An 11,935-nucleotide genomic window follows, 5' to 3' on the forward strand; every position below is an offset into this window, starting at 1 on the left:
TGACGATGCGCCATGACGCAACTGCCGTCGTCGTGTTGTAGTCGGTGTGTGGGCCAATGTCCGTGCCGAAAAAGTCGGCCAGCTCGCTGTCTTGCATGCCTGAGAACAAAGCGTCCGCGGAGCGTAAAAGACGCCAACGTCACGCGGAAATTGGGTCGAGAAATGAGACTGAATGCGATTCATTTGTCCCGTTTAAGAGTCAGTCTCTTTTGATGGTTATGCAGTGCGCCTTATTAAAGTTGCCAACTAGACTGCACCACAGGAGCGAGAAATTTTATGCTGAAGAATTCCATCGAATCACTCTAGCTCCGTGTCATTTTGCTTTCCACAAACAATGTTCCCAACATACACAGCTCATGCAGGAATAGGCAATACTCGCCTTAGACATCATCCGCCTTCTCATCTTTGTTATAGGGTAGAAAATATCGAGTGCATGTTCGAAAATAATAAAATAAGCCCAGTCGAAGGCACGCAGCGTTGTTCAAATACGAAAGTCTGCCCACCTTTTCTGCATGAAAATGGCAGGTAGGGACATTCCATTGATTCTGATGCCTGGAATATCACGAAGTAAAATAGGAGGGCAACATTTAAGCGGCAAACTGTAGTTGCACCAAGTCTCGACGGGAAATCATGACTGACATTGAACTAATTGTCACTCTGCGTTTACTTGTTGTTGTTGCTGTGGCTGTACGAAGAAGGAAAAGAAAATGCACGGACCTGCTACTGGCTCTGTAGCTGAGCCACCTCCGCTGCCTCGTGCAGACAGAAGAGAAAATAGAGAAGAAAGAAAAGAAAGAGGGAGAGAAAGACGCGCGCCGCAACAACAGCCGTCGTCCATCAATGAAGCGGTGGCGGGTGCAATGACGGCCTACAAAAGATAAAAAATTCGGTGGCAGGCTAGCCCCCGCCGCAAGCGGCGGTGACCTACCTGTCCCACCCCATCAGGGGAGAGTCTCGCGTTTACTTGTGCAATCGCGCTAGCATTTATATTCGCAGGGCGTCCTGCGCTTGTTAGTCTACCGCGCGAGTGTTAAAAGCAGAGATGCTCTTAAGCCGATATTTATTGAGCGGCATCCCCATCGTTTTGCAGTCGCGTTTTTGTTTTTTTTTGTTTTTTTTTTTGTTACCGCGGAAGTATAGTGCTGGTTAGTAATGTCACAATGCGAGAAAACACCCCAGAAGTGCTTCCTGTCGCTAACCCACATATAACAAACACCCCTCTTGACAATGCATTCCCCGATATTAGAGAGGTCCCGCTTGGCTGGGGAGCAAATTAAAAGCAAACGGCGCAATCGAATTCACAGACTCAGTGTGACCTCCTCGCTACAGATGAGCTTAGGTAAAAAGTTGCCCGCACCACCTACTCACTTTTTTTTTTTTTTTGCCATCTTCATCACTTTGAAATATTCTGTCTAGCGCTTGAAGCCTTCGTTTAGAGTAAAAACATCAAACTGTCGCGTAATGTAGATGACCGACTTTCCTGTAATTTTGCTGTTGAATGCTTGCACGGGTCCATCGTTTTTAGCACCACATTGTGGAAGAAAACACGGGTGATGTGAAAATGTCACGGAAAAAAAAAAATTAGAAAACCGAAATGAGCAGGGGTCCACAAATGAGAGGAAGCACAGAGACGAACACAGTGAGCAAATTGCTACTTACAACCAGCAGTTGAACACGAACAAAACGAGGAAGTTGGGCGTCTTTACTATGGCAGCACATAAGGGCCAGATGGTGTTAAAAACGGGTGTTCAGGTAACAGCCACAAGTGTGTTATTACCAGCAGCTGTCAGCCATGCCGACCAGTAGCCGAAGCTATGTTCTTTTTCCGTTGCCAACCAGAAAATGTGCGCCGTCGCTACTGACCCAGCTGACACGAACGTAGTAAACATCGTTTAGAGCTATACCACCAAACAGCAACTCGAATACTTCGCGTGTATGAATGTACAAGGTGCGCCATATACTTAAAGGAAACGCTTTTGCTTTCACCACGAAGCGTAAAATAGGGACAAATTGCTGGAGAGGAGGAGCCTGGAGCCGCGCTCCTGCTTAGCGGTAGTGGTTTGTTAAAAGAAAATTAAAAGAAAGAAAAGAATGTTGCCGGCCACGGTTGTTGCTATCTATTACTGCGTCGGAGGAAATGAAAGGGACGGGATGACAGCGAGGTGAAGTACAGAGGGGAGCGGTGGCTAGAAAGGACAGAAGAAGCTGCGTTCACTTTTTAGTGCGATCCTGAGGCACAGAACCTAACAAACACATCTGATGCTTCTACGTCCGCTTGTAGTGCGTCCACACACACACACACACACACACACACACACACACACACACACACACACACACACACACACACACACACACACACACACACACACACACACACACACACACACACACACACACACACACACACACACACACACACACACACACACACACACGCGCGCTTTGCATTCCGTGTCGTCGTATCCACCAAATTCCATCTGTGCCCAAAAGCTTTCGCACGTCCTATTCACTTGAAATGCTACAACCCAATAATTTTTCGAAAATGTGAAAGGTGTCGTGGTGAAACCTCCCGAACAATTTATCGTGTTTCCTGAAAGCATGATACATGCTTTATCTGGCCGACATAATCGCATGCACTGCATAGCCGCCCCGCGAAGTGAATCATAACAAGAGAAACAGAGCTCTTCCGCTCGACAAAGTTTACTCCTCACAGCCGAGCCGTTTGAGACGCTGACGCTACATCCAACACTTTCGCTTCGACAAGGCGTCAGCTCAGCTGACTCTGCCGTCGGCGAAAGTCACCGCCCGGCTTGGCACAAGGTGCCTTCATCGGAAGCACAGGCTGCCAGATCTTGTCGCGAGAAGTTGGTCGTTCGCCAACCCTTCTCCGTTCATTCTTTTACTTCTCGTTCACTTCCGGAGGAAATCCAGCTCGGCATACGCGCGGAGAGCCTGCAATTCGGAGAAAGCGGGGCAAAAGCGGGGCTTCTCATTTCTCGCTTTCGTAAGAAAAGGAACGAACAAACAAAAAAATAAGAAAAAGAAAGGACCAGAGAAGCTTGGCGGCAGACGCGCGCGCACACGCACACACCTGCCTTGGGTGTGCGACGAAGAAGCGGCAGCAGCTCGGGGACGTCTTTACGCCTCAAAATAAGGGCTAATTGGAAATTTCACGCCCCGTCGGAAAACGGAAACCTCTCTCTGCGAGTGTGCGCGCCCCTGCTCGGAGGCAACGTCGGAGCAAGGGGAGAGAAAGAGAGAGAGAGAGAGAGGGAGCGGGACGGCAATTTGCTTCCCTATGCAGTTGCTGCTCGCCTTGCTCAACGAGTTCGCGAAGAGTCACCCTTCTTTCCGTTCGTGTCTCTTCCCGACAGCAGCTAGGCTGCTGGCATCTGTCGGTCGGTCCCGCCTCAGGCGAGGGTGGCGCTGGCCCGACAAACGCCTAAATGCGTTTGGCCCGTGTTTCTCTGTTCGCGGAGTGCTCTGCTCCACTATAGACAAATATATATATATATATATATATATATATATATATATATATATATATATATATATATATATATATATAAACTGTATATTCAGCGAAACGAACGGTGGCAGTTTTCGGAAATAGTGAACATCGAGCGAGTCGCCACTATCAGTGATTCTGTTGGTTAAGCTGGATGACTCTATCAGTTAGGAGGATAGGAGAAAGCTGTGGCGGCAGTGTGCATGCGCTGTAAGATACTGTGAAAAAGCGAAGGGTGGGGCTAGGTGTGGTTAGCATCCCCATATGCTCTTCAACCGTATACCACGAAACTTAGTGACGACGCCAAGGAGGGCTATGAGAGCAGGAAGGAACATAGATGATACCAAAGACGCTAGAAATATACGAGCCGCGAACGTGCATGTTATGTACGCTACGATATGCAGCTCTTTTTGTTTCATTATTCCTACCAAGGTCTCAATGCGCTAATCTTCTTCTTTTCGCCTTTGTACATATATGGCATATAACCACAGTGTGGAATGAACTAATCGAAGCAGGACCCATACGAAACGCAGATTGCAATCTTCGCGGATACTAGCTGCGCTAAGAAAATTAAAAAAAAAAAGAAAAATCTCATAAAATCCTACCTTACCCAGACTACCCTTTCTTTTAAGCACAATTCCGTTCCTTTGTTTGAAGAAGCCTCCCTCAGAAATTTGGTGTCGATCCGAATATTGATGACGTGGAATAATAATGCAGTGGATTGTTGAGCTAGTTGGTCTGCACATATGATGAATAGCTTACTGGCAGGACAGTAAAGTGAAGGAAGAAGTTAGCTGTAGTTAGATGAAGTGAAGAGAGAAGGTGCGTGGGTGTAAATATAGTTCAGTTGTCAGTACTGCACCGTCCTTGTCTGTGTGGGTATCGTTTTCTGTTCAGTTGTGTTTTTATCATTTTTGACGTGTTTCTCAATTTATATGACCCAATTGATATAGTAATTTCATCCAGCTGTGCACGAAGGGACGTACAAGTGATGATGAAAATAGCCTTTAAATGCACGCAGTAGCTAGATCGGAAGTTACGTACTCTCAAAGCTTTTGCATATTGGTTAATCTCGCGACCCGCTTCTGGGTGATGAAGGAAATGTTTTGCAAACTCAGAAATGGGGCGACGCGACGAGCGACAGTGCATGCTTCCTCGTCCCTCAATTCATCGCGGTGCGCGTCGTAGTGAATTATGACCGGCTACATACCAAGCGGTTAGCGCTTAAATTCTACTTCACAAAAAGAGTAGTAAAATAAAATGTCTACAGATATCGAAAGGGTAGCAAATTATTGTAAGGGTGAAATGCTGTACAAATGACTCCAGAGAAGTGCTTTAAATTTAGTTCTATAGTACACGACTCTTTATTGGGAGCTAAGACTGATTTCTCTTGGATATTTTGTTCCCTAATGGACAACACAGCCTTAGCTAAGCATGCGCATCAGACCGCTGTTCGGCGACTGTTGTTTTCTCACACCGCCAATCCAGCCCAGCGGTTTTAAAGAACGAACTGAACACCAGACTGGTGCTTACCCTTGGCCTCGTCATCCTTATCTACCTTAAAAGTAAAGTGTTGTCGTGCCAGTTTAACCCCACTAGCTGCCTGCTTTATAAACGAACAGTTCTCGCGGCAACAAATACTGTGCTGAGTAAAGAGATAGCGAATCGAGAAGCCGGCTGTTCGACTGCCGCTCGACTTAACTGGACGCAAATTTTATCTAGTAAGCAGCGTCTACTACGACGTTTTTTTCTTTTTTTTTTCTTTCACTCTAGTCGCATAATTTCAGGAGCGAGGTAACGGTGTGTCAAACCTGTCGAACAATGCACGTCCCATAACAAGAACGTACGCGGCCTTCCGTAAGTTCACGAGACAAACGATGAATTTTTTATTATTATTTTAATGCCGGTGGCCGACAAGTCCATGTCTGTAACCAACTGCCGCCACGCTGCCTTGTTGCCCGAGGGGGTGAGACAAAAAGAGAGGGGAAAAAACAAGTAAACGATGATATGAACGCTGCCGCCCTATGGGAAGCTGCTCGTGGCACGTGGGTAGCAGTGTTAAGCACTGACAGCAGCAGCAGTTCGGCGTTCCCCCTTCATTTCGAGGTCGGCTTGTTCCGCTAACGAATCCGGCGTGTCGGTGCTGCTAGAAACGCGTTTGTCTGGCAGCTGCGCCGGACGGGCCACCGAGTGATCGCGAGGCCAATGCCTTGGCAGGAAGGTCTGAGCAGTAAAAAGAGAGGGCTCGTCGAGAAGGGGGCCCCGGCGGAGATGCCGCGTGCACCTGAGACGGAACTGCGCGATGCCCGTACGTCATGCCGACCCAATCACGTACCTCTTCATTGCGTCACGACGCCCGAGCAGCCGTGTACCAATGCATTCCGAGCGGGCCTGCCGGCCGCTGGCACCGAAAGTAAACACTAGAGTAACCGAACCAGTCACGGAGGTTAGGGAGAAGCCGCGATGAATTTGTGGCGCCGCGGCAGTTTAGAAAGGCGCGCTGGCTCCTTCCTCCTTGGGGCGAGAAAGATAGCAGGGCGACGCGCGGAGTTGCGCGCCGGGCATCAACAGCGAAGACGAGACGTGATCATCACACCGTCCTCGCCCAAAATCGTGCTGCCTGTCCCCTTTGGCCGGCGGACGCGTGAGGGTGGCCAGGTTCGTGTTTTGACTGCCAGCCCCTCTAACAAGGGGACGCCGTTGTGGGGGGGGGGGGAGTAGTGCCATCACGCTCTCTCTTCGGACGGCGGCACAAAGGCCACTTTCGAGCTCCCCTCACGGGTTCTTCTCTTGGTTCGCGCAGGTCTGAGGAGGACCGCCCAAAAGCGACGCCGAGGGGAGCACTGCTACGGAGGCGGGGCGTCCGCGGCTGGCCTCCCCCGGACGCGCGCAGTGAGCGCGGTCCTGCACCCCGTCGGCCGCGCCAACCGGTCCAGCCACCATTGGAGTCGAGGCGTGCAGCAGCGGCGGCTGTGTGGAATCTTGGTGCTGTGTTTGTTGTGTGCCGCCGCGCCTGGTGCCGGGCGATTGGCGCCGTGGCGATGCGGTCCTGGTCGTGGTTGGCCCCCCCGCTAGCGGCGGCATGAAGCGGCGGTGGCACGTCTCGCTACTGCCCCTGCTCTGGTGGCTGCTGGCGGCGCAGCCCAGCGCTGCCGCACGCTATGTGGCCCCCGAGGACTGCCGCTGGGAGCCACTGGACGCAACCGGAGTGGCGCTCACCTGCACCGTTCGCACGCTCAGCGGAGGGCCCGAGCCGAGCAACTTCAGCCTCATCCAGCCGGGGCACACGGCGCGGCTCACGGTGCGTTGTGACGACCTGCTCTTCCAGAGCGACCTCATCAACGGCTCGTTCGCGCACCTCAGCGGCCTGCGCTCGCTCAGCATCGAGCGTTGTAAGATCGAGGATGTGCCGTCGCTCGCGTTCGCCGGACTCTCCGAGCTGCAGAACCTCACTCTGCGAACGTACAACACGGACTGGGGAAAGCTGTCGTTGCGGTTGGCACCCGACAGCTTGGCGCCGCTGCGGCAGCTCGTGACGCTGGACCTCAGCCGCAACAACATGGACTACCTGCCGCCGTCGATACTGTGTCCCCTGGTGCAACTCGTGCAGTTGAATCTGACTCGGAACCGGTTCGTGGACACTACCAGGATGGGGTTCGCGGAAACGCGCTGTTCTCCTCTCGTGCAGAAGTTGGACGCAGCTCACAACAGACTGCGCCTGCTGCCCGAAAAGGGGTTTGCGTCACTGCGCCAGCTTCGGGAGCTCAAGCTCGACCACAACCAGATCGCGCGCGCCGAGCAAGGAGCGTTGTTTGGGTTGTCCCGCCTGCAGAACCTCGACTTGGCCCATAATGCGCTGGTCGCTCTACCACCGCGCTTTCTGCAGCCGACGGAGAAGCTGTCCGAACTGTACCTGCGGAACAACTCGTTGAGCGCTCTACCTCCGGGCTTGTTTGCCGGCCTGCATCAGCTGACGATGCTTGACCTCGCGCATAATCAGCTCAGTTCCGGATGGCTCGGCCCGGATACCTTGGCCGATTTAACGCGGCTGGCCGTGCTGGATCTGTCGCACAACAGGCTCACCAGGCTGGACGATGCTGCGTTTAGATCTCTGCACAACCTGCAAACGCTTCAGCTACAGCACAACCTCATAGAGTCAGTCGCGGACTTTGCGTTCGCGTCGCTGTACAACCTGCACACGCTAGTCTTAACCAACAACCGTCTCAAGTATGTGGGGACGCACATGTTCTCCGGACTTTCTTCGCTGGGCGGGCTTTATTTGGACCACAATAGACTCGAATCTCTGGCATCGGATGCATTTCACAACGTGTCGACCTTGCAAGAGATCATTCTCGCTGGGAACAGACTTTCGTCGGTGCCGCGCGTTGTGCAGACTCTGCAGCTCCTTCGCTCCCTTGACGTGGCCGACAATATGATCACGGACATCCAGAACGCCTCTTACCAGGGGCTGCGTCAGTTATACGGCCTCAATTTGATGGGAAACCACATAGGAAACTTGAGCCAGGGTGCTTTCCACGACCTGCCGTCCCTGCGAATTCTCAACTTGGCTCGCAATGGAATCCAGTCCATCGAGCAAGGCACATTCGACGACGTCCCTGACCTCCACGCTTTGCGTTTAGATTCCAATTTCTTGGACGACGTTAATGGCCTTTTTAGTAACCTACACGACCTCATCATGCTCAACATTTCGGCCAACCGTGTGCGATGGTTTGACTATGCGCTCATTCCCATCGGATTACAGTGGCTCGACATTCACGACAATCAAGTGGAGGCGTTGGGGAACTACTTTGAGCTGGAGTCCATTTTGAAGCTGAGGACGCTAGACGTGTCGCACAACAGGCTTACTGACCTTGACTCGTCCTCTTTGCCGAATGGTATCGAGATTGTCTTTCTCAAGAGCAACCAGCTGAGGCGCATACAGCCGTTCACGTTTCTGGGAAAGCAAAACCTCACACGCGTCGACCTCACAGACAACAAGCTAGAGACGTTGGATATGACGATGTTCAGGCTGAGTGAGGTCCCCAGCAGCCGGCCGCTTCCGCAGTTCATGGTGGCAGGGAACCCGTACCTCTGCGACTGTCACATGGAGTGGCTCCAACGCCTAGGGAACCTAGATGATTCTAGGCAATACCCGCGAGTCATCGACTTGGCTGATGTGGTGTGTCATCTGAGCTTCACTCGAAGGAAAGCCAGCCTTCCGTTGGTCAAGGCGCAGTCATCGGAGTTCCTGTGCCGCTATCGGAACCACTGCTTCGCGCTCTGCCATTGCTGCGACTTCGACGCTTGCGACTGTGAGATGGTATGCCCAGACAACTGCACCTGTTACTACGACCAGAGCTGGAATACCAACATCGTGGACTGCAGCGCGAGGGCGCACGTCGCCGTTCCCAAGCAGCTCCCGATGGACGTAACCGAGCTGTACCTGGACGGGAATGACATACCTACGTTGTCTAGCCATACCTACATCGGTCGAAAGAACATGAAAGTACTCTACCTGAACAGCAGCAACGTGCAGACCATCAACAACCGGACCTTCAGCGGACTACGCACGCTGCGAGTGCTGAGACTCGACCGTAACCGCCTCGTCACGCTGCACGGCTACGAATTCGACGGGCTGGGAGAGCTCAAGGAGCTCTACCTCTCCTATAACCACCTGGCGCACGTCAACAACGCCACGTTCCTCCCGCTCAAGTCGCTCGAACTGTTGCACCTGGACCACAACTACATCCTCGAGATCGCAGTCTGGAACCTGCAGCTGCAGCCGCGGCTGAACGACGTGCGTCTAGCCGACAACCCGTGGTCGTGCGAATGCCACTTCGCGCAGGAGTTCGCCGACTTCCTTCAGAACCGCGGTGCCGAGCTGGTGCGAGACCTGTTCAGCGTCCAGTGCGTGCACAACGAGACGTCGGCGCTGCCGCTGTGGGAGCTTAACGCCACGTCGTGCACCAACGCGTCGGAGGCGACTTCGCAGGTGCGCCAGTTTCACGTCGAAGACCTTGTTCCGCTGCTGGTGGTGCTGGGAGTCGTTTTCCTGCTGCTGGTGTGCGCGGTGGCCGTAGCCTTCGTGTACCGTCGCCAGATGAGCGTCTGGTTCTACACCAAGTACGGCGTCCGCATGTTCCAGCGCGCACCCGCCGAAGAAGAGAAGCTCTTCGACGCGTTCGTCTCATACAGCAAAAAGGACGAAGCCTTTGTCGCGCAGATCCTGGCGCCCGAGCTGGAGTGTGGCAACCCGCCCTACAGACTGTGCCTTCACTACCGCGACTTGCCCATGGCCGGTGGCTACCTGACGGACGCGATCACCGAGGCCGTGGAGAGCAGTCGGCGGACTATCGTGATCCTCTCGGAACACTTCCTCAAGAGTGAGTGGTGTCGCTACGAGTTCAAGTCGGCTCACCACGAGGTGCTGCACAATTGCAGTCACCGCCTCGTAGTCATCTTCTTAGGCAGGGTCTGCTTCAAGGAGCTCGACCCGGACATTCGCCTGTGGCTCAAATCGAGCACCTTCCTGCACTGGGGAGAGAAGAGGTTCTGGGACAAGCTGCGCTACGCCATGCCGGACGCGCGACATCGAAAGGTAGGCGCCGCCGGCAGCGGCAACCGCAGCGACGTTGCGAGCGTCGCGGTGCACATCTGACGACGCCACTGCGGGACCCTTCTTCGTCGTGTACATAAGTCGTGCGTGCCTGTGAGTGCCAAGGAATTCGCGTGTGTGTTGTGCGCGGTTGTGTCGGTGCCACGTGGATTACAACACGTTGCGAGGATTTTGCACGCCGACGGGTGTGCAGGAGCCGCCGAACCCCCTTCATCATCTAAGTCAAGTCTCTCCCAAATTCCGCCCGCGTTGCAACGCAGGTAAAAAACAGAAAAACAGTTCTTCTTGTTCGACACATGCCAACGAACTTGCGTGTAACCTACCCGCCCTCTCCTCTTGTTCGTTTTCTTTTGTAAAACGAAAGACTGTCCATCTAGGAATTTTACGAACTCCTATAAGAACGCACGATTGTTGTATGCGCGGGACTGTTCTAATGCGAAGTGGTGGCTTAGGGTGGCCTCTGCGGGGGTCATGTTTCTCTGTACATAGAAAGAAGTGTAATATAGCTGTTCCTCCTTTTTTTTTTTTTTATTCGTAACTTATGAGTTTATTTCTGCAGCCTCGTACTTGTGTTGCTTCGAATGACTACCAAGAGCCAAAACAATGCGCCGGCACTTCTTGAGACGGAGGAATTGGACTGTGATGTACATTCCTATGCAGTTTGTGACAAAGCCAGAAGGAATGGAACTGCTTAACTTGCACAGATTCTCTTTTATGCTAAATGGTGTGATTTCGAGCAAGCAAAGAAATGTTCGGACCTACTGTCACCACTATTTATTTATACTTATTTAAGCGCGATTTAAATCGTTACACCGTCGTGCATGTATCGTACCCCTGGATTCCCAAGAAAAAAAAAAAAAAATTACGATGGTCTTCTAGCTTTTGGACCATCATAGCCCGAGTAATCTCAAATTTGCCCAACAAGTAGACCCGCTGCAGTAGATCTGTTTTTCCGCAGATTTCCAGTCAGAAAAAAAAAAATTCAGCAGTCAATTCACATTTTGGAAAAAAAAAAAGTAATACCATTGCGACAGCCCATAGAGAAGTAGGCTTCACTAGTTCTGAGTGTATTGGAGTGTGTGATCCTTCAGTGACTTAAGGACTGATATACAGTCCAGTGTGTTACCTTTTCCAAGAACATGCCTACGAAATTCACTCAACGGTAACCCGAGCTTGGAATCATTTCTATCGTCCGCGCCAGGCTTCAGAGCCTGTGCGCATATACATACTCATTTTCTTGTTTTCGAGATTTGATAGTCACAGGACAAAACCGAGGAGGTAATGTACTTAGGTGCATCATGTTGTATTATTGATGTCGGCTGACCGGCGTAGAGGAAAGGAGAAAGTTTGCAAGAAACCTTTACGGCAATAAAGCGAAGTGTCTCAACACTTGGGAACGTTGAAAAATTGTCTTGGCTGCTTCTTGCTGTTGCATTCTACCTCGACGAAGCAATGCACGCGCCTTTTTGGCACGTGCACGACGTTTAAAACTTCGCTACCCATGTTAAACGAAAAAGACGCAGTTTTACAACGGTCGCAGGCCTGCCTTTGCATATTAATGACCTCCTTGTGGTATTTTATGCCATCGAACAGCGGTTCATTATTGAATACGCGTTTTTCTTTGACGTAAAGCTGTGCTGCGTGTAGACCGGCAGCATTTCTATTATTCATGCAGTACGGTAGTATGCGTGTCACGGAGATTCCCCCAGAGGACGACAGCGTGTGCACGTTGCTGATCGTCTCGGCTTCCGTATTTCGTCAGCTCACCGAACGAGCGCGAAAACCGTTACGCAATAATTCCGCTCCCT

General features: G+C 51.8%; 1 protein-coding gene across 1 annotated transcript in view; it reads left to right on the forward strand.

Annotated features, from left to right (window-relative positions):
- Tollo (Toll-like receptor Tollo) overlaps nucleotides 1–11,523 on the forward strand; it is a 37,939-nt gene extending 26,416 nt beyond the window's left edge. The window contains exon 2 of the mRNA XM_084587620.1: nucleotides 6,315–11,523. Within this exon, the coding sequence (XP_084443746.1) occupies nucleotides 6,594–10,169 (3,576 nt within the window). The 5' untranslated portion in view covers nucleotides 6,315–6,593 and the 3' untranslated portion in view covers nucleotides 10,170–11,523. The remainder of the gene's footprint in view (nucleotides 1–6,314) is intronic.
- The last annotated feature ends 412 nt before the right edge of the window (nucleotides 11,524–11,935 follow it).

The sequence above is a fragment of the Amblyomma maculatum genome, chromosome 1, assembly GCF_055883805.1.
Source record: "Amblyomma maculatum isolate TAMU_Amacu chromosome 1, ASM5588380v1, whole genome shotgun sequence".
Lineage (NCBI taxonomy): Eukaryota > Metazoa > Arthropoda > Arachnida > Ixodida > Ixodidae > Amblyomma > Amblyomma maculatum.